This window comes from Drosophila novamexicana, unplaced genomic scaffold (genome assembly GCF_003285875.2).
Source record: "Drosophila novamexicana strain 15010-1031.04,08,12 unplaced genomic scaffold, DnovRS2.1 tig00004555-arrow-pilon, whole genome shotgun sequence".
Classification (NCBI taxonomy): domain Eukaryota; kingdom Metazoa; phylum Arthropoda; class Insecta; order Diptera; family Drosophilidae; genus Drosophila; species Drosophila novamexicana.
This window is the reverse complement of record NW_020825052.1, coordinates 1,765,001-1,790,410: the sequence shown is the minus strand read 5'-3', so window position 1 is coordinate 1,790,410 and position 25,410 is coordinate 1,765,001. Positions and strand designations below refer to the sequence as shown.

The 25,410-nt window shown below is 41.7% G+C and overlaps 10 protein-coding genes across 20 annotated transcripts in view; 5 read left to right on the top strand and 5 right to left on the bottom strand.

The window, feature by feature from the left end:
• The first annotated feature begins 43 nt into the window (after positions 1 to 43).
• On the top strand, positions 44 to 2,505 carry LOC115770405 (probable deoxycytidylate deaminase). Its single transcript, XM_030715663.1, has 2 exons — positions 44 to 128; positions 1,828 to 2,505. Exon 2 carries the CDS (start codon positions 1,834 to 1,836, stop codon positions 2,410 to 2,412), a length of 579 nt encoding a protein of 192 aa, XP_030571523.1. The 5' UTR covers positions 44 to 128; positions 1,828 to 1,833; the 3' UTR covers positions 2,413 to 2,505.
• LOC115770404 (clathrin light chain) lies at positions 645 to 1,740 on the top strand. Its single transcript, XM_030715662.1, has 2 exons — positions 645 to 768; positions 894 to 1,740. Exon 2 carries the CDS (start codon positions 902 to 904, stop codon positions 1,571 to 1,573), a length of 672 nt encoding a protein of 223 aa, XP_030571522.1. The 5' UTR covers positions 645 to 768; positions 894 to 901; the 3' UTR covers positions 1,574 to 1,740.
• A 201-nt stretch (positions 2,506 to 2,706) lies between the features above and the next one.
• On the bottom strand, positions 2,707 to 5,764 carry LOC115770070 (possible lysine-specific histone demethylase 1). 2 transcript variants are annotated; one of them, XM_030715171.1, is made up of 4 exons: positions 5,682 to 5,764; positions 4,056 to 5,633; positions 3,458 to 3,999; positions 2,707 to 3,395 (listed from the first exon to the last, which is right to left on the bottom strand). In XM_030715171.1, exons 2-4 carry the CDS (start codon positions 5,600 to 5,602, stop codon positions 2,779 to 2,781), a joined length of 2,706 nt encoding a protein of 901 aa, XP_030571031.1. In that variant the 5' UTR covers positions 5,603 to 5,633; positions 5,682 to 5,764; the 3' UTR covers positions 2,707 to 2,778. The 2 variants fall into 2 exon arrangements, with proteins under 2 accessions (XP_030571031.1, XP_030571030.1); XM_030715170.1 differs by having other exon boundaries at positions 4,056 to 5,609; positions 5,682 to 5,760.
• A 250-nt stretch (positions 5,765 to 6,014) lies between these two features.
• LOC115770074 (peritrophin-44) lies at positions 6,015 to 12,263 on the top strand. Of its 2 annotated transcripts, none has more exons than XM_030715175.1 (2): positions 6,015 to 6,093; positions 11,128 to 12,263. In XM_030715175.1, exon 2 carries the CDS (start codon positions 11,202 to 11,204, stop codon positions 12,141 to 12,143), a length of 942 nt encoding a protein of 313 aa, XP_030571035.1. In that variant the 5' UTR covers positions 6,015 to 6,093; positions 11,128 to 11,201; the 3' UTR covers positions 12,144 to 12,263. The 2 variants fall into 2 exon arrangements, with proteins under 2 accessions (XP_030571035.1, XP_030571034.1); XM_030715174.1 differs by lacking the exon at positions 6,015 to 6,093 and adding an exon at positions 10,992 to 11,039.
• Positions 6,385 to 7,604, bottom strand: LOC115770072 (peritrophin-48). The gene has a single exon (XM_030715173.1). It carries the CDS (start codon positions 7,586 to 7,588, stop codon positions 6,533 to 6,535), a length of 1,056 nt encoding a protein of 351 aa, XP_030571033.1. The 5' UTR covers positions 7,589 to 7,604; the 3' UTR covers positions 6,385 to 6,532.
• A 582-nt stretch (positions 12,264 to 12,845) lies between the features above and the next one.
• On the top strand, positions 12,846 to 14,136 carry LOC115770314 (peritrophin-44). The gene is made up of 2 exons (XM_030715550.1): positions 12,846 to 13,000; positions 13,055 to 14,136. The coding sequence occupies exons 1-2, from the start codon at positions 12,991 to 12,993 to the stop codon at positions 14,134 to 14,136; spliced, it is 1,092 nt and encodes a 363-aa protein (XP_030571410.1). The 5' UTR covers positions 12,846 to 12,990.
• Positions 14,137 to 15,031: 895 nt separating this feature from the next.
• On the bottom strand, positions 15,032 to 17,284 carry LOC115770071 (peritrophin-48). Its single transcript, XM_030715172.1, has 2 exons — positions 16,553 to 17,284; positions 15,032 to 16,166 (listed from the first exon to the last, which is right to left on the bottom strand). Exons 1-2 carry the CDS (start codon positions 16,605 to 16,607, stop codon positions 15,130 to 15,132), a joined length of 1,092 nt encoding a protein of 363 aa, XP_030571032.1. The 5' UTR covers positions 16,608 to 17,284; the 3' UTR covers positions 15,032 to 15,129.
• An 832-nt stretch (positions 17,285 to 18,116) lies between these two features.
• Positions 18,117 to 19,338, top strand: LOC115770313 (probable chitinase 10). Its single transcript, XM_030715549.1, has 2 exons — positions 18,117 to 18,218; positions 18,274 to 19,338. The coding sequence occupies exons 1-2, from the start codon at positions 18,117 to 18,119 to the stop codon at positions 19,144 to 19,146; spliced, it is 975 nt and encodes a 324-aa protein (XP_030571409.1). The 3' UTR covers positions 19,147 to 19,338.
• Positions 19,339 to 19,367: 29 nt separating this feature from the next.
• On the bottom strand, positions 19,368 to 19,799 carry LOC115770124. Its single transcript, XM_030715258.1, has one exon. It carries the CDS (start codon positions 19,717 to 19,719, stop codon positions 19,408 to 19,410), a length of 312 nt encoding a protein of 103 aa, XP_030571118.1. The 5' UTR covers positions 19,720 to 19,799; the 3' UTR covers positions 19,368 to 19,407.
• A 430-nt stretch (positions 19,800 to 20,229) lies between these two features.
• LOC115770119 overlaps positions 20,230 to 25,410 on the bottom strand; it is a 32,941-nt gene continuing 27,760 nt past the window's right edge. For 3 of the 9 annotated variants that reach the window (XM_030715243.1, XM_030715249.1, XM_030715246.1), the window contains 4 exons: positions 25,051 to 25,410; positions 24,827 to 24,989; positions 23,784 to 23,888; positions 22,966 to 23,567 (listed from right to left, as the gene is read on the bottom strand). The exon at positions 25,051 to 25,410 is cut by the window's right edge and continues 271 nt beyond it. In XM_030715243.1, coding sequence (XP_030571103.1) covers positions 23,261 to 23,567; positions 23,784 to 23,888; positions 24,827 to 24,989; positions 25,051 to 25,410 — 935 coding nt within the window. In that variant the 3' untranslated portion in view covers positions 22,966 to 23,260. Of the gene's footprint in view, positions 20,242 to 22,965; positions 23,568 to 23,783; positions 23,889 to 24,826; positions 24,990 to 25,050 lie in introns of those variants that run through there. The other 6 variants (XM_030715247.1, XM_030715250.1, XM_030715245.1 and 3 more) reach the window with 5 other exon arrangements.

The following is a 25,410-nucleotide window of genomic DNA, read 5'->3' as shown; positions in this document are numbered from 1 at the left end:
TGTTGTTCATTTGAACACAATGCACACGTGAATCAGTTCGATGAAATTCGTGTGCTTATGTTAGCCTGAGTGTTAAGTTTTTTTCTTCTCTTTGCTATTCTATTGTTTTATATTTAATTATTTGTTTGGTGAGTTAACCTTCCGCTATGCCTGAATTATATTTTCAATCTAAAATGCAAGCCTACATACATTTATAACAACGTGTGAAAATACAATATTTATGTATGTAAACATGCACATAAATCTATATTATTCATACTATCAAACAAGTGTTGTAAAATGTGATATATTTCTACACCAGCGGTCAACTAAATCGGCGCAGTTCCTCAGTTCAAACATCGATTTGATGCACATAAACTAATAAAATCGTACTTAATTTATTATTATTAGTGCACTTACAAATTTTCCGGCGTGCGAAAAGTAAAATGTTCATACAGATGAAGTCGCATTAATGGCAAATTAATAGAAATTAACCGGGTCGTTATATATAATAATATTAACTATGTTTTGTTAAAAAATATTCTCAATTCTTTGTATAAATAGAATAAAAAATTCTATTAATCGAATCGAACTTTAAGATAATTATGTTATATTATCGATAAATTGTCATCTCTATTAGTGACTGTCGTTTTACTCATTTCTACAAGATATTTTTTTACAAAAAAAAAACTTGTGAAGAGAACCCACATTAAAAATTACCATTTGTATATGCGCAGAAAATAACAACTAAAAACATAAACTATCAAGTCGTAAAAAACAACCAAAGCGGTAGGTATTTATGATTTTGGATAATGAAATTCAGATTGGACATTAATTTGATATTTACACATATCTACGTGTAAGTGAAAATACGCCCATTAACTGTTAACATGTCTGCGTGTAAAATTTTCTAGAGTACAATATGGATTTCGGTGATGATTTCGCTACCAAAGAGGAAGTCGATCCAGCAGCAGAGTTTCTGGCCCGCGAGCAATCGGTTCTGGGGGACCTCGAAGCGGAAATAACTGGTGGATCTGCAACAAATGCAGCTGCAGCTGCAGCACCTGCAACTGACGATGGATTGCTTGGCGGTTTAGTCAGCGCCGGTGCTGAGCTTGGTAGCGAACTATCTGCAAACATTGGAGGTGGTTTTGAATCGTCGACGGGCAGCTTCGAAGTCATCGGAAGCGAGTCGAACGAACCGGTTGGAATCTCAGGACCGCCGCCGTCGCGTGAAGAGCCCGAGAAAATATGCAAATGGCGTGAGGAACAAAAACAGCGGCTGGAGGAAAAGGATCTTGAAGAGGAACGCAAGAAAGAGGAACTACGTCAGCAGTCCAAGAAAGAGCTGGACGACTGGCTTCGCCAGATTGAGGATTCCATTTCCAAAACAAAACTGTCGTCTCGCAACGCTGAGGTGCAGGCCGCATCATTGGAGAATGGGGCTGTTGAGCCTGGCACCGAGTGGGAGCGCATTGCCAAGCTGTGCGACTTCAATCCCAAAGTCAATAAATCAGGCAAAGATGTCTCACGGATGCGATCCATTTATCTGCATCTAAAGCAGAATCCCATACAAGTGCAGAAAATCGCCTAAGAGACATATAAACCAATTAATGCACCTAATCAAATTTGAATATTTCGATTCTGATAAAAAGTATTTTTTGTAAATTCCAATTATATTAAATATATATTACTTTAATTTTGCCTCTATTATACTTATGATAATATTCATAACGAATAAAAAAGAATCAGACACATAAATGCATACCATCTGTTATTAATTTTTTGGTCGCAATCAAAACCAAAGTAAATTAATCCTAATTTATTTATTTAAATTTTTACTTTCAGTGTGTAATGCCCAAGAAACACAACGAGAAATGCGAGGAGGCGGCAGATCTTACCGCAAGCTTGGCGAAGCTGCATATTCAGAAGCGACAGGATTACTTACATTGGGATGACTACTTCATGGCCACGGCCTTACTTTCGTCGAGGCGTAGTAAAGATCCCTCCACGCAGGTTGGCGCATGCATTGTGGACAAGCACAAGCGCATTGTAGCAATTGGTTACAATGGATTCCCAAGAGACTGTAGCGATGATGTTTTTCCCTGGTCGAAAGACAATAGTAATCCCTTGGAAAACAAGAATATGTATGTGGTGCACGCGGAAGCCAACGCTATACTCAATAGCAATAGCACTAGTCTGGATGGTACTCGCCTCTACACGACTCTTTTCCCCTGCAACGAGTGCACAAAATTAATCATACAATCGGGTATCCGAGAAATATACTACATATCTGACAAGTACGCGGAAAAGCCTATCTATCGAGCCTCCAAGCGGATGCTCGATGCAGTTGGCATCGTCTACCAGCGACACGTTCCTACGCAAAAGCAGATTATTATCAACTTTGACGACACCCTCGAGGAAAGCAAATAAGACATTGAAATTCTATACCAGTTAATCCAGGCAAAAGGCAAAAGCTTGCAGTTAAGTTGAAAAATATAATAAACCTGGTTTTAAAATGTATATGTTGAAGAACACCAACAAATAATTTGATTAACTTCTGATTCTACTTAATATAAATCTATAAAAACGAGATCCAAACAAAAATTCTAAGATATAGCCTTTTTACTCGCTTTGTATACGATTTAGCAAGATAATAACGTATCCTGCATTTTAATCACCGATCGTAACAAAGTGCAGAAAAACACAATTACTTTAACATACATATAAGACATATCTATATTTCTAAGTGGGGTCTTCGGTTCTGGCTCATGCAACTATAAAAAAAAAGTACAGGATTTAAATCTTTAAATCTGTTGAATCGTTAACGTTTAAATTCTCCTCAGACTTTTTGGACACGGGCGAGTCAGAAAGACGTGGCGAAAGGTCGCGCAGTTTTACAACATTGCCAACTGAAACCGAGTTGGCGGCTTCTGTAACAGAATAGCCGATGTCCGGCGGGGTACCTTCCGGATAGCCTAAATAGTAATCAGCAATGCGACCAGCCTCACGTAAGCCGCTTAAATACGCGCCGTGCACAGTCGCTGGATAGTTGCGTATCGTGTGCTCGCCCGCAAAGAAAAGGCGAGGCAGTTCTTCGGCATCTTTGCTAAAATGCGGCTCGAAACTTGTGGGCGGGATGACTGGTGCTGCAAGAAGATCGTAGTCACTGCCAGAGGAACCTACAGAAACATAACTATATGATCCACGGGCCCACTGATCGCTGCGCCAACGAGTGACGACCGTCTCCTTGGGCTGAGGCACCGATGTGTTGCCAAATATATTTTTTAGTACGGACATACAGCGTCCGATAATGATGTCATCCGTCACGCTCTCAACAATATTGGCTGCCATGCCAGCGACGAGGGCCAGCAAAACCGGCGACGAGCTGATGCTCCAGAACAGAAACATTTCCCCTTTAATGTAACAATTTTTGAAATGGTTTTCAAATGAATGGAATCACAAGTGTGCCACTCACCACGACTGGCAGTGGTGCTGCCCACATGGCCAAAGAGATTCGCATTGGGATCCCAGAATATACGATCAAAACAGAGCACCACTTTGTTGAGATTACCAAATCCCAAGCGACGTATGGCTTGTTGCTTCCAGTCTGGCAGTGGTGGATCGAATTTAACAGTATTGCCATGCTGTGACTCCTCTTCCTGCGTGACCGCCACCTTGAGAACGCCCAGTGTAAGCGTACAGACGGCCAAATCGGCCTTGTATGTCATTTGCGAGTTGGAAGTTTTCAGATTTTCAGCCACAATCTCTACGCCTTTGCTGTTGTACTTAATTTCTTTGACAGCGCTATTGAGCCGTATGTCAATATTCTCCGTAAGCGCAACTGGAACGCAGGAGTAACCATTACGCACTGTGGTATGGTGGCCAATAAACTCAAAGTCATCATCCTGATCCCAATGCTTTAGCGACAAGTTGTCCAAGCGTGTGGCATTCGCGAATTCCAGATTGGCAAAATGCCAGTCCAGTATCAGACGGTCGCGTGAGGATAGATACACCTGACTGCGTATATCATATATTATATGAATCTTAATGATCATCTAAATGTAGCCACTTACCTTGGTCCGTTTTGTTCTAGTTCTTGGAGCTTGAGCTCCATCTTATGCCCCTCACTGCGCAGCTCCGCTTCGACATTGACAAGGTCTTCCAGCTTGATTTGAGTGGTGCGAATGGTGTATTCTTGGCACGCATAACCATTTTCGTTTTGGGCGCCCTTTGGAACGCGCTGTCTAACCAATGTTTGAAGCTCAGACTTGAGCGTTGCAATCTTCTGTAGAATGCTCTTCAGCCTTTTGCGGTGCTCAATGATTTTCGTTTGTGCAGCAATAATCTCTTGCATATGTGCGGCGCGCTTCTCCTGCACGGCCTTGTCCTGCATATTAATGATCCACTCCAGGGCATCGCCCAATGAGACAGGATTATTGCCGGCGTAATTAAAGTCCAGACGATGCGACAGATAGCTGGCCGATTCTAGTAGCCGATTAAACTCGCGCTCAATAACATCATCTTTTTCCTTTGGCACTGGTTTACCATCGGGACCGTACAGCGGGCATGTCTGCTGAATTGGTACCAGATCCATGCCAATCTGCTTGCTCAGAATGGTCATGGGATTGCCGTAAACACCCGTCACCACCATGGCGCCCAGGTCGGCAATATAGCTGTTTTTGCGAAACGTGGCAATACGCCCGCCAACTCGATCTCTCGCTTCCAACACGATCACATCCATACCAAACTGTTGCAACTGTTGCCCAACTGCCAGTCCAGAGATGCCCGCACCGATCACAATTACCTTGCCAAGCTTCTTGATGGGTATGGGAGTTATCCGCTTGAAGATGCCGAAATTGATAAAGCCGTGCCGCTCCAAGAATGAGTGCACACGTCTCACCAGATTCGGGTCACTGTCGAAGGGCGGCGGCAGTCGTTTGAGTGCATTTTCAAAAGTCAACTGGGTTTTGGGATTATCCACCCACATGTGCAGCAGACCGTTACGTATGTTAAGGAAAACTCGATGCCCCAGTATGCCCGAGCGGCTAATATCCGGAAAGCACGCCTCCTCATTAGGTGTCATCTTGCTAAAGGGCAGGCGTGACTGAAAGACTGCACCTTCCTGCCCGGAAAGTACCGTGGGGGTGCTGTTATCGCGCGCATCCCCATTGGTGCCATTTGTGTCCTTTGGCAAAGCGCCGCGGGTGCCAGAGGCTGCGCTCTGATGAACTGCCGTCTCCGACTTCCGGGAGCGCAGCTCCGTCTGCACATGCCCGCGTTTATCCGACGGTCCAGTGCTGCTACCTGACGAACCGGAGCTGCACTTTTCATAAGACGCGGACGCATTCTCCGCACTTGCCGTTGCCGGCTTATTCGTGTAGTCGACTTTGGGCTTGTTCCGCCGGCTAGTGCGCCGCTCGTCACTTGTGGCAGGTGTGTCGTTGGAGTCGTCGTCAAATTTTGCCTTCGTTTGGTTGCCGGCTTGGCTGCCGCCTCCTGTAGGGTTGCGTTTGGGGGACGGCTCCCCGTCAGAGTCGTCGCTAATCAGGGTTACATACTCGATGGGTTCGCCCATTTTGCCGGTGCTGGTACTACTGCCACCGGACTGAGTAGGCTTCATGCCAGAGCTGTTGTTAAATTGAAAATCGAAACTAAGCTGTGGATCAGAACGCGAGTCTTTTTCTAATTTGACTACTTACATTTTATGCTCGTATAAAATCAAAACTCAAGTCGACAAAAAAATGTGTATATAGTAGCTCAGCACGGATTTATTTTACACATTTTTTTTTGTTAGTTTGCCGTCACTTGCTGTCGGTCTGATATTTGCACGCTTAAGTTTATTTAATTTTTCAGTTTAAAATGTTTTTCTTTTCGCATTGCAAAAACAAACTTGCAACGAGCGACGGCGTTCTATCGTGTAATAGAGGAAAGAGATGGACTATTTGGTTGTAATCAGCACACAACTTAACAGTGTCACGAAACTTAACACTGGCTGGAACTGTTAAATAGCAGGATAACTAACAGCATAACGTAAAAAATAAAACCTAATATCATATTATCAAGAATATCCATTAAAACAATCATTTTTGGGGTATTTTTTGAAATGAAAAGGTAAGTTGAAAGAAATTATTAAACTGCAGCAGTGTTGTAAAATATCTATCGATTTGTCTATCGATACCGAGTGTTTATGCGATATTTTTTCATTTGGAAGATAACGGAACCGCAATTTACTGTTTAATTATTGTGGTACAACAACCAATGTATAAAGCGTATTTTAAACATCATAATTTTCGGCTGCAATTGATGCGCTTAGCGAGTTTATTGTTGCGGGGGTAGTAATAAAGATCAGCTTGGCTAAAATAATGTTCTGATTTTATTAAAACATTTCATATTTTCAGGAAATACATGGTTTAAATAACAATTGGAATTCACATTGTACACAAACAAATTGTACCTGCTGTCAAATATTTGATTGACACCTACACATCCCAGTACCCAAATACATATCGACATGTACAAACACATATGCATGAATTGACACGGCTTTAGCTCAGTCACGACCATCGCAGCACTCGTCGTAAATAATCTTACTAGAGCAGCCTTGCGCTGACTCATCGAAAAAATAATCCCAATGGCAGGTGTTCTCCTCAACTTCGACGCCGTCCACACACGTAATATAGTTGTGGCAGTTGTTACTGCTGCTGGTAACCAGCATGGTGCCACGCCCCTCACAGCGGTTGTGTGTGCACACCACCGAAGTGGGCAGGCCGCATCTCTTGTTAATGTCGTCGAAGAAGTAGCCCTCTGGACACTGGGCCCACATGGGATCAATGTCGGGAACGGCGCCGAGGTCGGCGCAATAGAAGTAGCCGCGGCAAGTGGCACCGTCCGATTGGAAGCCAGAAATCGGTTTGCTTTTGGAACCGCAAACATCCTTCTTGGAATGCGCTGTGCATTTCACTTGACTTTTAAGCGCACAGCCGCCGATCTCTACATCAAAGTACTGCGTTGACGAGCAAGTCTTAAGTGTATGCTTTCCGCTCTTGCACTCATAGTACTCGTTACAGTCATTCTCCTGCCGAAACTTGGTCTTGTCGGGCAATATTTCGCATATATTTGCTACGTCCACGCAAAGCGAGTCGACTCCATACTCGCACGACTGCTTGGTCTCATTGAAATGCTGCGAGTTCTCGCAGTGACCACCCAGGGCTTCGCCGTTCCTGCAGTAGAAGTAATTTTGGCAGTCTGTTGGATCTGCTACCCATTTTCCATCCAATCCCTCGCAAGGATTGCCACAGTAAACGCTGTTGCTCGCCGTTGCCTGCACGCACTTTTGTGAACTTGGCTCAAAGACCAGGGAATCGGCACAGGTGTGTATTACTCCAGTGTCATTTATGCATTCAATGTACTCGTCGCAGGTGCCCGGCTTGCGGATGTGGGTGCCATTTTTGAACAGGCGGCACATACCCGCGAAATCGTGCAACGCGTGCAATGGCTGGGGCAGGCATATTGCTAGCAGGATTACTCCGATACCGAATCGCAATGACGCTGAATATGAATAAGAAAAGTTATTTCTTATAGATGAACAGTAGTATAAACAATTCATTCAAACTCTGTGTACTGAGGCGAAACACCTGCGACTTAAAATGTCTTCTTTTATTTTATACCCACCGTGCATTTTGATTGGTAAATTCCTCTTACTAACAACTTATTAACGACAAGGCTACGGTGCGACTGCTCAAACTGTCTGTATATGACTAACTGCAGATTGGTGCTCGAAGAGAATTTATAATTGGGGTGGAATATTTCTGATACTGATACCTGAGTCTGCAACAAATTAGGGGAAATGTGTTCTGAGCGGCTCAAATCTTATCTGCGTTTTGCTAAAAATATGCAGATATTGCAAACTATGGCGGGCGAAAATAGAGAATTTGTTAAATTTAAAATCCGAACAAGAACAAACGCATTCAATTAAAACAAAGAGTGCTGAAAAGTTTCCAACATACCTAAACATTTTTTAACCATAGATAATGTTCGCATTTATGTACATACATACATATAAATAGCCAGCTGTCTGTACAGCTTTTACATACACACACATACATATGGACATATGATTCTGCCCTCGTAAATCTGCCAAATTGATAAACTGATTGTCGAACAGCGTTCATTAACTGTATTGAGCTAATGGTAAATTTGTGAACAACATACATATGTCACATTTCGAACCCTGCCTTAGTTAAATTATTTAAAAAACCCAAAAGCAGTGGTCGACTAGGAAATACCCTAACTTGCACTACAGCACATAAATATTTGCCTATCTATGATAGGTAAAATTCCGATCGACTTAAAACCTATTTCCATATATCTTATTAAAAGAGCATTTGAAAAAAATATGAAAATACACACAAGCTGCAATGCACAGCCCTCTTTATACTATTGACTCTTCTTCTTGAGAGCTTACATTGATCTGCTCTTATATCTTTCCCCAAAAACACCATCTGCTCTGTGCCGCGTTGCAGCTTCGACTGAAGATTAGCTGCAATGGACAGCGATTTTTATACTACTGGCGCTTCTTCTGGCTAGCTTACACTCATGTTAACAATCTTTGATTATAAAAAAAAATAAACACACGCAAACACATTAGCACACCACCTGCACTGTGCCGCGTCGCAGGCTCAACTGAAAGCAAGCTGCAGTGGGCAGCCCTATTTATACTAGTCGCTCTTCTTCTTGAGAGCTTACATTGATCTGCTCTTATATTTTTCCCCAAAAACACCATCAGCACCGTGCCGCGACGCAGGCTCAACTGAAAGCAAGCTGCAATGGACAGCGATTTTTATGATACTGGCGCTTCTTCTTGCTAGCTTACACTCATGTTAATAATCTTTGATTATAAAAAAAAAAACACACACACAAACACATTAGCTCACCACCTGCACTGTGCCGCGACGCAGGCTCAACTGAAAGCAAGCTGCAGTGGGCAGCCCTATTTATACTAGTCGCTCTTCTTCTTGAGAGCTTACATTGATCTGCTCTTATATTTTTCCCCAAAAACACCATCAGCACCATGCTGCGACGCAGGCTCAACTGAAAGCAAGCTGCAGTGGGCAGCCCTATTTATACTATTCGCTCTTCTTCTTGAGAGCTTACATTGATCTGCTCTTATATCTTTCCCCAAAAACACCATCTGCTCTGTGCCGCGTTGCAGCTTCGACTGAAGATTAGCTGCAATGGACAGCGATTTTTATACTACTGGCGCTTCTTCTTGCTAGCTTACACTCATGTTAACAATGTTTGATTATAAAAAAAAAAACACACACACACACAAACACATTAGCACACCACCTGCACTGTGCCGCGACGCAGGCTCAACTGAAACCAAGCTGCAATGGGCCGCCCTATTTATACTATTCGCTCCTGTTCTTGAGAGCTTACAACTTTTATGCTCTTAAGCAAACTCACCATCTTCACTGAAATCCAGCTGCAATGGACAACGATTTTTATACTACTGGCGCTTCTTCTTGCTAGTTTACACTCATGCTAATAATCTTTGGTGATTATTAAAAAAAAAAAAACACACACACACAAACACATTAGCTCACCACCTGCACTGTGCCGCGCCGCAGGCTCAACTGAAACCAAGCTGCAGTGGGCCGCCCTATTTATACTATTCGCTCTTCTTCTTGAGAGCTTACATTGATCTGCTCTTATATTTTTCCCCAAAAACACCATCAGCACCCTGCCGCGACGCAGGCTCAACTGAAAGCAAGCTGCAATGGACAACGATTTTTATACTACAGGCGCTTCTTGCTAGCTTACACTCATGTTAATAATCTTTCCTTAACATTTTTATCGGACCACTGTCTCAATAACTGCCAGAGGCCTGATCGGTCGAAAATATGAAAAAATTGTTTCTATCACAACATATATTGACCAGCCCGAAAACTTTAAATTTAACTATGCTGCTTATATATAAGTTAAGTCCTATCAATTTCAAAATATAAAGTTAAACAATAAAATGACTCTTTTAGAGTTGAAGCGGTATGTGATGATATTTATAATCAGAAAAAATGGGGTAAAAGGAAAGCTCGTTAAAGTATGCAATATTTTTACATGTGATGGAATAAATATGCAATGCAAAATTTGTTATAGGTTAATTCTATCACTGAAAAAAGGGATATTACTAGTTTCGTTAAGTCTTCAACCTATAAGGTTTACGTCCATATTTCTGTTTAGCTAAGTCAGGGTTTCCGGTCTGTATGAACGTGTCGACCTCAGACCTCATATTATGAGGACTAATTTTTTGTGGTTGCTTAAAGCTTGTTAGTTTTTGAGATTCTTGAGCTCAAGCTATTTAATTCATAACTCGTTTTAATAAAATCATTTGTGATTTTGGAGTTTTATCCTAAAAGTATACAATCTGGTTGAGACTGCTTTATGAGTGGTTCCACAGACCCGCGCTCAACCTCCCAAAACAGAAAGATACAATCCAGTTTCAAAGTGCGATTCCGCAGAACACCAGTCGCCGGAAATGGCGTTGTTCATAAATACTGTCTATGATACGGAACATTATTGACATGCTCGATACGATTACTTGAAGAATTACGCAGATAGCTGCAGACGCCGAGTAGCTGGGCGATCAATTATTAAAATGACATTAAATTAAAAATAATTACACATATAAAGAGCGTTCACAATGAATTGATAATCCAAAAAGCACTTGAAAATAGTATATGTATATGTTTAATCGGACAGGTAGGTAAAAACTTCAAAAAAAAAAGAAAAAAAAATTAAAAATTAAGAAAATGTTAGGTGAATCAGAGCATTATCGCAGTTTAATTACGAAACTTTTGAGGTGTTTTGGTTGCGGGTAAGCTTATCTGCAAATGTGCGAACAATTTTAATTAAACGCACCGATAGGGTATTAGGTGCCGCTGGCTAGACCCTCTATATAAAGCATATCATGAAATTGGTAGGCTTAGTATTGAGTTGGTATGCTCCTATAGCATACAAGGCTAGCTAATAAGTCGCTAACAACCTGAACGCAATGACGGGTAGGGCTGTGATATTGAAATTGAAATTGGAATTGAAATGGATACCATCAAGGATTTCTTAATAAACTGACACTTTGATATCTTGCAGCTTCTCATTTAAAGGCTTTTGCCGCTTTTGCGGCCGCCTGCCTTTTGCTGGCCACCCAGGCCGAAGCTTATACTATGGACGACATGTGTGCTCAGTGGTCGGGCACGGGATATGTTGGCAATCCTACCGATTGCACCAGCTGGGGATACTGCAAAAATCAGCAGCTTGTGGCCACAGGTACCTGTACCAAGGGCGAGGTCTATGAACCGCAGTCGCAGTCTTGCCAATACGCTTCCACCACGCCGTGCACCACCAGCGCAAAAGAGACATGCTCGGCACTGAAAACTGCCGGCTTTGTGGCAGAGCCTTCGGACTGTACCAAATATACGTATTGCTTTGGCAATGGTAAATCCGAGACTCAAACCTGCCCAACTGGTCAGATGTATGCTGCCAATAATAACTCCTGCGTTTGGGGTCCAACATGCCCTCAGGATACACTCTGCCGCTTCATGCCGAACAATATTTTCGTCGGTGATCCGACCAATTGTAATCAATATCTGCAGTGCATCAATGGCTACGGAGTATCGGGAACTTGCCCAACAGGTTTTCCTTACTATAACGCTGTTAACAATGTTTGCCAAAAAACTAATACATGCACAGGCAATAATAATGGCGGTGTAACCACAAGTACTCCACCTGTGACAAATATTGCATGCACAGATGCTAAACCTTTTACTAAAGATGGAGCGACTTGTTACGGATACCTATACTGCGCTGACGGCGCGGAAGAATCTGTTTGGGGATCGTGCCCCTTTGGATTGGAATTTGATGAAGACGCTCAAGCATGTATATCTCCCGCGGCCACCGTTTGTGCATTTGATCGCTGTCAAAACACGAATCTAACATACGCAGCTGTTGCGGGGTCAGATTGTAGAAAGTATACATATTGCCCGGCTAATACCGTGGGCACTTGCCCAACAGACTTTCAATATTTTGATGAGGTAATCGGAAAATGTGTTGGGACTCAACCCACACAGGCTATTTGTACAGAACCACTACCTACTTCTACTGATTAAGTAGCGCCCAAATAAGAGTAAACTATTGACGAAACCGATGAAATTTCCGTTTTTAACTGTTGCCTTAAATTGTATGTTCGTAATTAAATATATTGCTAAATTAAAGCGCATATAAATAAATCAAATCAGTTAATCTAGCATTCTGCTCAAAATGTATGCTTCCCTCTTTATTAAAATTTGATGAATCCCCACGTTTCTCCTCACCTGACACCTGTACCTGTACCGAGTGTAATAAGTTGGTGTCATCAAAATTCTAAGCCCTTGGCTGTTACCATGGGCGGGATCGATCAAATAAAAATGGATTTTCAAATTTGTATTCGCTCACTCAATGAATTTGATGTCGCGATAATATCGAGTTCTTTTTTATTTTTTATTTTTATGGAATTCAAAGTCAATGCCTGGCCACGACTCGACTTGGCTCCACATGACAAATTTTCCTATCAGCATCGATAGAGAAGGGTTGATGGCATACGCAGATGTTCACCATGGAGACACGAAGCCACCGAGCCAGCAATGCGACATGTTATTGCCGTGTAATTTACATGCTGGCCCGCTATCAGATGCGAATGTTATCGCTCACGTTGATTTCTGATATCAGAGACAGGCAGCAGAGACAACGACATTGTCTTCCTTGGGCCTGTGCATTTTCAAAATTGTTTTTTTCCCCAAAAGGCAATGAATGAAACAAATGAAGCGAATGAAGCTTTGCATATTTAAGAAGGCGCCGCCTGGTGGCAGCGCATCAGTCAAGTTGTGGAGCTGCACGCGGCGCTAGCGATTGTAACAATTTAAGGATACCGTTAACTGACACCGATAACTCCGATAACTACCGATAAATATCGACAGCATGATGCAAGGTAACTGATCGCATTGCTGCCGATCATCATCGATGCTAACAACGTTTATTGCAGCTAGAGTGGTCCTGCCCATGCTTGCCCTTACCCTGGTGGGTGTGGCCAGTGCCGTTAGCAAACTGGACGACTTTGATCATCTGACAACGGTGGAGATGTGCGAACTGCTGCCATCGGACACGAGCTTCCTGCGCCCAAACACCTGCAACAACTGGGTAACCTGTCCGATTAATGGCACCACCATAGAGGAGGGCACCTGTGCTGCTGGACTTCACTATAACAAGGATCAGGGACGCTGTACCATGGCCTCCAATGTCGTTTGCCCATATGCAAATGCTGTTGACTCCGGCACAAGCGCACCTGTCAATGCCTGCGCCAATGAGACGGATGGCACTTTCCTGGCCGATCCCAGCAGCTATAACTGTCACGGCTATCTACTGTGCAAGGGGCGTCGCGAGGTCAAGGCCGATTGTCCCAACGAGCTGGTCTTCAATCCCCGATCACGTTCTTGCGTCTATTCCACCCAATATAGTTGCCCGACCAGCAGCAAGAAGACAACCTCGCCCGTCTGCCGTGCCTTGCCCAACAACACGCGCCTGGCCAACGAGGAGCATTGCCACAAGTACTATGTCTGCCGGGACGAAGTGCTCCATGAGCGCGAGTGTGACGCCCAGATGGCTTACGACGTGTCCTTGGGCCGCTGCGTCGCCGCAGCCAATGCCACCTGCTACGCTACGGCGGCGCTGCCACCGCCAGAGAACACCTTCTGCATGGTCAACGGTACAACGGCGCGTCAGGGCTACTTTGCTGATGATGAGTCCTGCAGCCACTACTATATCTGCAAGGCTCCAGCTAATGGCAAGCACGACACGAACCCCCAGCATCTGCAGTGCCCGCTCGGCTCGTACTTTGACGTCGAGAAGCTATCCTGTCGTGATCGTGTCAATGTCCGCTGCACTTTAGACCGTTGCGCCGACTTTGCCCTGACCTATGTCAATGTGCTTGGCGACTGTCAGGCCTATGCCCGCTGCTCGAACGGTGTCCGAGTCAGTATCGGCCACTGCCCCACCGACTACTACTTCGATGAACGCAGCCAGGGATGCACTCCAACCAACCACAACTACGTCGCCTGCTCCGCCTAAGCTTAAAAAGTAACCCAGCACGAGATGCAGTGCGTCTTCAAATTGTAATTAATTTTAACCAATTAAATCAGACATAAATTTGGTGTTAGTCGAAAGCATTGCAAATTGTTTTTGTTCTGTTTAAAACTGATTACCCTGCGATTATACTTAATATGCTATTCTATATAAATAGATGACAATTGTGGAAAAAAGGCTGCGTTCGGAAGGTTCGAAGTACGCAGACATTCCCGCACAATACAAAATCAAAAAATTCATTTAATACCTTCAAGATTTTACTTGAACAAAACCGACTATTCAAAAAGCATTAAAAAAAAACATTATATGAAATCAGTTATCGGACTGTCAAATATCAATGTGAAATTCCGCAGAACTCGGGTACTCGAATACGTATTCGATGTACAAAACACACATTATGCGTGGTAATTAATACTGACGAGCACTGATATATTATTATCAGGTGCTTGTACCTACTTACTAGTAGTAAGTGTTGCTGTTGTGCGATAAATGGCAAGGTGAGGAGCACGGCTATCTTGAAAACAAACTGCCGAAATATGCTATGATACGGACAAATGTGTTTTTAAGAGGCGTCTAGAATGTTGTTGCCCCGCTCATCAGATGAACATTTCTATGAACTGTTTGTACAAAACAAATTGCAACTTGGAACAAGTATAAAACGCCTTAACATCGGAGTAATCGCTGCTCCAAACTGTAAAAGACTTGCTCTTTATCTCAAAGGTTGTTCAAACTGTGTGTTAATAACTTATTGTATTGATTAATATTAATTTAATTGTGTTGCACAATTTATATAAAATTTGTGAGTCCCAAATATGAAGGCATATCAGACTCTATTTATATATACATATATATATAAATAATAAATATCAAAGTCCATGGTTAGCAAATAAATAAATGAGTATATATACGAGTAAATTTATCAAATCGATTGGGTGATCTCAGCCCCTGCCTTGAGCTTTATGCCCTGGCCCGTGCCTCTCAAGCAGCTGTGGTTTGTGTTGTGGATTGGCTAGATAGGGCGCAGGCTGGGTACGATATGACCTGGTTGGTGCAGCGCTGGGTCAGCTCATCGAAGTACTCGCCATTTGGACAGGTGCCCTCGCCAATTTTGACACCGTCCTGGCATATGGCGAAGCCCGTGCAGCCATCATTCGACTCGTTGGCCAGCTGTATGCCCGTGTAGCCTAGGTCCACGCATCGATCGTAATCGCACTGGAGCTTGGATCGCGGCACACAGGCGCCACCATCCCGGGCAGAAAAGAAGCGACCGTCGTCGCATTCGCCGTGCTGCAGCTGCATTTGGCCATCGGAACTCTCACGGCAATAATAGTAGCCATTGCAGCTGCTCTCGTCGGAGATGAAGCTGCCCGCTTTGGGGCAAGCCTCTGGCGCCGCTGTCAACGGCGGTGGCTCCGTGATCGCGCACTCCACATTCTGCGGATAGTCACAGTCGCCCTTAGCGGCGCTGAAGTAGAAGGTGGCGGGGCAGGTGCCATTGATGACTTCGCCCTTCCAGCACATTTGCCAGCCGTTGCAATTGAGGGTGTCCTTGGCGAAGACGCCGTCGGGCAGAATGTTGCAATAGCTGTCCGGATTCATTTTGGCAGTACACGGAAAATCCCGTATGCATGACTCGGTGCCCGGATTATAGTTGAGTCCGTTGTTGCACACGCCGCGAGTGCCCACACCCTGCTTACAGTAGTAATAGCCATTGCAGGAGTACGGATCGGCGGCAAAACCATTTGGCTGTGCCGCGCAAGGATCACTAGAGATGCAGTTTGTATCGGCAGATGGCACGCAGTCCTCAGTTTGCCTGTCATAGAAAAGTCCATCGTCGCAGGTGCCGCTCACGGGCTTGCCATCGACGCACTGTATCCAGCCATTGCAGACACGAGGATCGTTCATTTTAGTCCCATCAACGACAAGTGTGCAAATGAGTTCCGGATCAAAGCTGGAAGCCAAACATGTTGGCAGAATCAGGCCAAGCCCGAGAAGTATGTGCCAGACCGAACTATCTACAAAAGACATAAACACTATAAAGTCGAAACGATTTGCTCTATATAAGAGCTAATATCCGAATAAAGGGTATACAAGATATCCCCATAATGAATTGTTCTCCTATTTAAACATATGGAGTATATCAAGAATATATCATAAAAAAAATTTAAATGAAATGTACTTTAGTAAAGGTTTTGTTATATTCAAAAATGATATGATCTTGATATGATATCACATCGGAAATGAGTTTTTGCTAGGATCACACACTTGAATTATTTAACTTTCGCTTTAAGTTCATAAGCTCATATGCAGCAATTAATTTAGTTTAGTTATATGCATATTATTTTTATTTATTTATTTTTTTTCTTGCTGTTTCGTATGTAAATTTTAAAAATGTACGTACTCATGTTTATGAAAACGAACAGGAACTGGAACTGCAGAGCGACCCTCCGGGACATTGACAACGACTAACTGGCTGGAACGCGACTTGCCTATTAAATAGAACTTCCCAAAAGGTAAGGCTGACAGGGGGCAAATAAATTTTGGGGCATTAACACAGAGCTGAAAATGTCGCTATCTGTTTTAATTGAATACATATTTTATCAATTTGACAATTAATAAATTAGGAAATACCGTCCATTTCCCTAGATAGCTCCATTTGCGAATTGTTTAAAAATACTTTACAGACGACATCAAGAACTTCAACCCTTATGACCAATTGATTTCTATGTTTATTCACGTGCGTAATTCGAGTCATTTATATTATTTTCACGTTAGTTTTTATTTATATTGATAAAGTCCCGGCTGCTCCACAACAGGCATTTGTTATACTCGTCCGACATTCGACAAAACGAATACTAAACTTTTTTGTTTACTAATGAGAGTTCGGATAGACATTAGGGTTACGGCTTTGCAGATATGTAAGGAGACGAAGATTGTAAATACTGATTTTGGTGAAAAAATCTCGGGAAATATAAAATGCAAAAAGTCATTTTTCAACGGATTCTTCCTTAATATGATAGTGTGATTTCGAAAAGAATTGACTTATCTAAAAAACAGTATAGCTTATGCTAGCTTTGATCAAAATATATCGACAAACAAAAAAGTTGTCCATATATGTAAGTATCTACTTTTCGACTTATAGCAGTTATATGATATAGTGCTCTGATGTTGGTAGGATTTTGCATATAATGAAACTAAAAAAATGCTCAGTTTGGTCCAAAAATATCTTGATAAACGAAAAAGTTTGTATTAATGGAACCTATCGTTCCAATGGTAGCTATATGACTTAGTGGAAAAATCCAGCTGGATTCTATATATGTACCCTCTGTTACAGAAAGTCGGAACTATGAAAATCTTCAAGACGATCGTTTTAAAACTGAGAGACTCTCTTGCATAGAAATGGCTATTTCAACCCGGCTGTTGATGCTGATACAGAATATATATGATTTATGGGTTCGGAGATGTCTTCTTCTATATGTTACACATTTCATGAAAAAATAATAAAACTCTCTACAAAATATTTTAATTCCCTTAGTTCTTTGCGAATTACGCGAAATTCCCAATTCTCAATTCACGATTCCATCTCTAGTTTTAATCAATCCACCCATTGCCAAATTTCTGAGCATCATCTAAACTATGGTTCGAACTCCTAGCTGCCACCTCAAAGTATGCCACACTTTCTTTGCATTCGTATGACTCATTGCTCTGAAATTTGTGATCTTCTCGATTCTTATTCTTCTTCGTGTGTATTTTTATCAAATATGTATAAAGTGTGAGGCGCGACAAGTGCCCAAAAAATATGTTTTCATGTTTCAATTAGTGTACGCATAATATTCTTTAAATGGCTGCACCCAGCGGGTGCTGGGTGTGGGGATTGGCCTTATATAAGAGTCGTAGTTGGGGCAATTATCAAATATTTTATCGCAGCGTGTGGAATTGTTAGCAACTATTACAAAGAGGATCGCATGGAAATTCGTATGCATTTTGCATTGCTTGTGGGCGTCTGTTTCGGGGTGGCCCAAGCTGCGGAGCAGCCGATTCATATAGAGATCGCCGATCTGAGCCATGTAAGTAGACTTCCAAGCTGTCAAGGAGCTCGCCCGCTCAACGTTTTGCTTGTAGATTTGCGAGGGTCGCACGGATGGTCACCTGGTACCGCATCCGCTGGATTGTAATGCGTACTTCGCCTGCGGCTCGTTGGCCACGCTCCAATACTGCGAGGAGGGACTCCATTTTGATGCAGCTGAATTGGTGTGTGATGTGCCCGAGAAGGCCAAGTGCACTGCGTTGGATGGCATATCCGCTGTGACGACCACGGCGCCAGGCGGCATCTTGGACCCTGCCATTGGAGCCAAGCCATATGCCGATTACAACTGGTGGATGGGCAAGCCGCAGCCGGTGTTTGTGGCCGTCGATGTGGAAACTGGCCAGGCCGTGAACCCCATGGAGAAGTACGATCCGGAGTACGTCGAATGCCGTCACTTTGGTGCATACTTTCTGCCTCATCCCAGCAATTGCCAGCTGTACTTTATCTGCGCCTACGGCCATCTGCATCGTCATCAGTGTGGTCGCGGCACCCTCTGGAATTACAGGAGCTCCGAATGTCAGTTAAGCGCGAACGCCGAGTGCTATAACTACAAACAGGAACCTCTGGTGGATGTGCCCAAAGAGTCGAGTACCACATCTGGCCAAGTAACCATCTGCTACATCGTGAACACCAGCAGCACCTTGCCCAGCCTGTCCAGTGACCGCGAGTCGACCACAAGCGCGTCTGCCCCAACGCCACCGAGCGCACCACCAAGCGCACCACACAGTGCCCTGAAGTGTCCATCGGAGCGCCAGAGCTATCTGCCGCATCCCGATGACTGTGGCAAGTACTACATTTGCATAGCGGGCATGCCGGTGCTGACCACCTGTCCCAAGGGTCTATACTGGGACCAGAAGGCCGGCTATTGTGACCAGGCTAAGAACGTCAAGTGTTTTCAAAATCAATAAATAAATGCATCCCATTGGGGTTTGCCAACACGCACACAACAGATTTAGGGCATCCATCAGCTGCCCTGCACGACCAGAACTTTGTTTTGGACACAAGCCCGGGACAAGACAACCCACGCGTCTCTCTTAGTCGCCTCTTACGACAAGCGATGACATGCTGTGGGGGTATTCTAAGGCCCGCCCACCACACGGTTCAGTGAATAAATGCGATCCTCTTTTATTTGTTTCCTTTAATTAGTACCGTGTAGTCTACGGCATTCCTTACAAAACAGTTGCCACGGTCAGCCGCTGCCACATTTCGCGTCGCCTCTGAACTGTTGCGGCACTCTCCACATCTGGCTTCGCCTGCTGCCACTGAAAGTCCAACACGCTTGCTTTTAGACGCTGCCAAAATGTGGCGGATCCGGCTGCCGGCAGGGGTCCGGCAGATTCATTTACCAAGCTCTGCGCGGACCCAATTCCGCCCAGCCAGAAGGCGAGCAGAGCAAATGCAAGACTCAAGCCGAACAATCTGTATGATGCACTCATCCCGTGTCGCTTTCTATACTGACGTATGATGGCGGCGACTCGCATCAAGACAACCAGCACAATTAAATAAATAGATATAATCGTATCCAAGTCAAGATCCTTATCAATGAACTGACAATTGCTTTACAATGGATGATAAGATATCCAACGTAAATTTCTTAATACGACACACTTGGATATTAACATTGTTCTAAACAAGTATGAAGGTACGTAAAGAGTCAAAGAACTTTAGATCAAAAGTATTTTACCTGTGTAGCTTCGGTTGGTCGCCGGCTCAAATCCAGCATGAATTTTAAATTTTGTCAGCATATTAATTATTATAATTGCGAATCTAATACGCTTGCTGCACGCATATTAGAGTGTAATCCAGATGGACAGCTTAGTTTATTAAACCATTAAAGGACTCTGCGGCAGCTGCTGCCCGGCCGAGAGTGGAAAGGCGAACACTCTGCCAGTCCGGACAAAGCATTATGCGGCTTGATAAATGATGTCCTCGGTGGCTTAGAAAGCAGCTCCTGCTGGCCTAGCTGGTCTTTATTTATTATCCTAAAGTCAAGCATTTCGCATCTTGAAATAAGAAGAATAGAAAGTTGAGTGAACGCAAGTTCGATACACTATTAACAGAGTATGTCACTTTCTTAATAGGCTTGTGACTTTTAGACTGTAATTACAAAGCAGTGACTGTCAAACTGTGAACTACGCAATTATTAACCTATCTCGATAAGCCAAACGTTGGACAAATCCAATATACTCGCTTTTACTTTGTGAACAGCACAAAATCTTAATTTAATTGAGTCAAAACTCAGCTTAAATAAAACATTTTCGTTTTTACTTTTTTTAATTCATAAATTCTTTAACATTTTATACATATGTATGTAAATAGAACTAATTTACCGGTGTAAATAAAGCTATTTTGTATTACGCTCTTTACTATGATTAGTTATTGTATTTATTATGAATACATATGCATATATATATGTATATATATATATATATAGATGTGTTCGTCTGTTAATATAAAGGTAGATTGCGTTTGGAGGCTGCTTGCAAAAACATTCAAGCTTGAGTTCCATTTAAGAACAAGAATTTATAGTTTTATATGCAATATAAGTGCTTGAATATAAACCAAAAAAAAAAAAGAAAGAAAGTGAGAGGGTATATATAGGTTAAAATACTACTTAATATGTAAACATATGCATGTAGATAGCCTTTTGAGTGCAAACTCCCAGCTATAATATATATATATATTTATCAGAGCCATAGAGTTGATATTAGAAATATATATTAAAAATACATTTTCAATTGCACACTAAATAATACTGTGGGAGTAGCTATTTGTTTAAACAGTATATGTATATGTGTATATATATTTAAAATATGTATTTAAAATACGCTTTCTTCTAAAATACAATTTAATGCTTCATTAAATAATATTCTACGATTTCAGGTGTAGCCCTTTTTATGTTTTTTTTTATTTATCGGGTATATGCTATATATATGTAGGTATATGTATGCAATATTTATACAAGTAAGGGTATTTGTTAATAATCTTTTTTTTTTGTACACTTGAAATAAGTACAATCTCCTTTTTAAGACTTTTTGTGATTCAGAGCTTCGGACACGCCTCTCTTTCATATGCATATATATGGTATATATAAATAATTATATTAAATCGATGTGGTTAACTTTAGCATGTTCTCATTAAAGGTATTCTCAATGCGAATCCACTCGAAGTTAAGCTACACAGCAAGCATAAATATAATCTAAAATTACATAAACTGCAATAATCAACAATCAATCTAGATATTTATGCCCGATATTATTCCAAAGTGTGGAATCAGTTGAATGGCAGGAAGAGCGTTTATCATTCCTTAGGCACTACAAATTCTATTGCAAGCAATTATCTAGTTTAACACAAAGAAGAACATTTTTATCATACTCATTATCAAAAACTAGACTGTGTGTGTGTGTGTGTGTGTGTTTGTTAAAACCTTAATGAAGTTTGTTATTTTGTACATTTTGTTTTGAAGTTAAATAGACTTGTTCGTAGCCATTTTATGTAAGTTATCACATATTTTTGTGTGTCCAAAAGATATTGAAACTTATCGAAGGTCGTTCTAAGCATGCACATGAATGTCGAGCAAATTATTGGGCCAAATACATATGTTGATAAGGAATAAAGTATGGCATAATATAAACTAATCATTTGCCGGCCACACTGTTGAATATCTTGTCTAATAGTTGATAGTTTATAACTCTAACTTAAATGTATATATATATATATGTGATAATTGCTATAAACTATAGCTAATATATATATTTCTGTTGCTGTCACATTTTGAGCGCGATCTCTACTAAGTACGTTCTGCCTCGCCTTTGACGAACCACATCTACATAAATTCCATGAAGATATGCGGTTTACTTGTGCGTTCTTAATAAACACATAATTAACTGATTTTTTATGTTAATTAAAAAAAATATGGCTGTTTTATAAGATGTACAAACAATTAAAAAGGAAGACACAAATAAATGTGATTTGTGTTTGGGTTTTCTTTTTAAAATATGCAAACAATTAAAAAGAAAGTAAAAGTTTAGACACCAAGACCCATACCTACAACTATTAAAAAATATTTTATATTTGGCTAAAATAGGAAATCTATTTGCATAGAAATGATCTGATCAATGAAATTATAAATATATGAAAATATAAGTATTCTTCTTTAATCACAAAGACAACAAACAACTCAAACGGGCCTTTTCTATTATGACTCTTAAACTGTAAGGCCAAGTCAGTGACTGTCAAACTGTGATATGGGGTAGCTTGCGACTTACTTGAGCGGGAGGGAAACTTAAAAGAAGTAAGAATGCTTTATGCTCGATCTTCTAAGGAGCTTATCTTTAGTCAAACTGGCAATTTTATTGTATTTAGCTTAAAAATCCTGTGGAAATATGGATTTTAGTGATTTTTTATACACTAAAATCTAACCGGATTGGGACCTCAAAATAAAAATAAGGTTTATCAGACAGTTGGACAGCAAGACAAATGTTAAAAAATGATATTTAAATAATTCATGCTTAACACACATTTGTTTTACACACATGTACATTCTATATATTATGGTTAGTATATTTATTGTTTACCATCATATATCATTTCTCAGATGTTTTTCAAAGTTTTGTAGAATCTTATAAATATGTTTACAAACATATTTATAAATATGTGTGTATTTAAATTTTAATTAAAAATTGTCTTCTATGTATATATTTTTTTTTTGTTTTTTTTTTTTTTTGGAAGAGTACTTCTGAATGTATTCGTATAACAGTTTAATATGTTTATATGCATTAGTAGACTTGTATATGGATAGACAATGGGAATGGGTAGCACTTAGTCGGAATGTTTATTATATTTGTATCTTGTATTTGGACCCAAAAGGTGCAGTATTAGCAACTACATTGACCAACTCTATTGGTGACCTTGTCAAGGAGAAGCCAATGTGTTTTGTTATTATTATTCTCTTTTTTGTTTATATCTAATGTGTTACCTAATCTCCTATTTATTGTTGTTGTTGCTGGCCAAATGGCTGCTTTAAACGTCGGTTTCATTGCTTAAATGTCGCTGGAGGTCCAAATTGCTCTGCTTGGCCGTCTGCAAGGGCATCTGATGGGATATCTGTTTCTGCAGCATCCTTGGATCTGTGGCGCCCGGCAGACCAACATTGCAGGCCTGGTTTGGATTGCTGGGCGAGCTGTGCTGCGATCGCGGACTGGGCGGCGTGGGCGTTGCGGGTATCTGATGCCAATTAATACTGTTCTGAGAAGTAATATTGCGCGTCTTCAGCAGGGGTGGGTTCTTCGTGGACGTGGAGAATGCCATGCCGCGCTTAAGCGGCACTCTAGAGACACACGAACATAGTACGCAATTTTTTTTTAGGTGGAATGGCATAAGGATTCAATGTGGTGGACCATTCGTTACATATGTTTGTGAGGCGAGACATATGGCGGGGGGTATTCGCGAAATGCAATGTTACAGAAAAATGACAAGAGATATAATAAATTATATGTGAATGATGCTAATAATTCAATTGCTCCCAATCTTATTACGGACTCACCTAGTTGGACTCGGCGGTGGATAGGAAATGCCGCGATGACTGGGCGACAACAATAAAATACCCGAGTGACTAGTAGTTGTGCCCGGCACAAGCAATGTATTGTTACTATAAGTATGTTAAAGTTTACTTTAAAACCGATCAGACCGTCAGCTCGTCGGACTACAAATCAAACTGAAGCAAGAATCGTACTAAACCAAAAGTTAACCGTTTGCAGCTACATTTTCAGTGGATCAAAAGATTACAGCGCGCGTGCACACAGAGAAGCGATGGGCCGAGTTGAGAACTGAGATCGTTTCTATCAAAAACTACACGAAAATGTACCATTTGATATACACATACAAATACATTATAATTGTATTAAAAACCCAAGCAAATAATAACAAGAGCAAATAATGTACTATTTTGGTACAATAAGAGGTCTAAACTACCCATGCACAACAAATGTACCAATTTAGGTACATTTGTAGCACATTCGTTTAGTACAACTTAACTCAGTTCAGCTCACAGCTCAGCATGCTCTTTGTGTACGCGTGTCCTAAGAGAATAAAACGCAGAGCATAAATTGAAAACAAAAAGAGACAGATGTTCGGCACGGCGTTACGTATGGTGGAATTGCAGGCAGATTAGCATTTGTGGTGAGTATTTGAGGTGAATTTAAGCAGAGCGCATTCTGAAAGCGTTGTAGATGATTCTTGGCTTTTCAGTAGTATATATTATATGTATATGTGTATGTATAATAAAAAAATATATAAATATATTTATTTTAAAATTGTTTTGCATTACAAATAAAAAAAAAGAGTATATATCATAAATTAGCCAAACTATATATGTACGTATATATAAATATGCTCGTTTCTTTTCTCTTGATTGTGTAAAGTAAGTGTATAATAACATTAACGACGTATACGGACGGTCTTAAGGACTTATACAAATGACTGGAAAATGCTAATTTGAAGATGAGTAGTGAATACTTATGTATGCGATATTGCTTGCTCGTGTGCTTCTAGTAAGCAGGAAGCTTATCATTGTCTGTGGCGACTTACGTTTGGTTGTGTTGCAGGTTCAGATTGGGCAAACTCTGGCCCAAATGGTTTACGGGCTGCACGGATAGGGTATTGGCCGATGTCGATGGAATCGTGCCAATCTTTGGCTTTGGCACGCCCCTCAACAATTGCTGTTTGCCCTTCGACGCCAAGCCCTGGTTGCCTGAAAGGAATAAATGGTGTGTTTGAAACGAGAACGGAGCGTATAGTAAGGCTTGGCTTACCCATTAGGCTGGAGCCCTCGTCGCTGGAGAGTGAATTGGTTTTTTCAAATTCAACGGATATATTCCGGGAATCGTTCCACTCAACGCTGCCGCTGTGGCTATTGTTTGCACTGGACACATGGCTGCCGATCGATGAGTTAATGGGCGACTTGCGCACACCGAGGGAATCGCCAGTGGTACCACTGCCGCCAAAGCGAAAGCTGTCGCCTCCATTGCCCCGCTTCAGTCTCTGGTATATGGTCTTGGCGCGCCAGAGGGCATCGTACCAGTTCTTGGCCTCGGTGCACTGCAGAGTAAAGGCTGTGGTGGCCACCTGGAACTCATTGAGATATACGCAGTTCAGCGTGTTGTTGTGCGCCA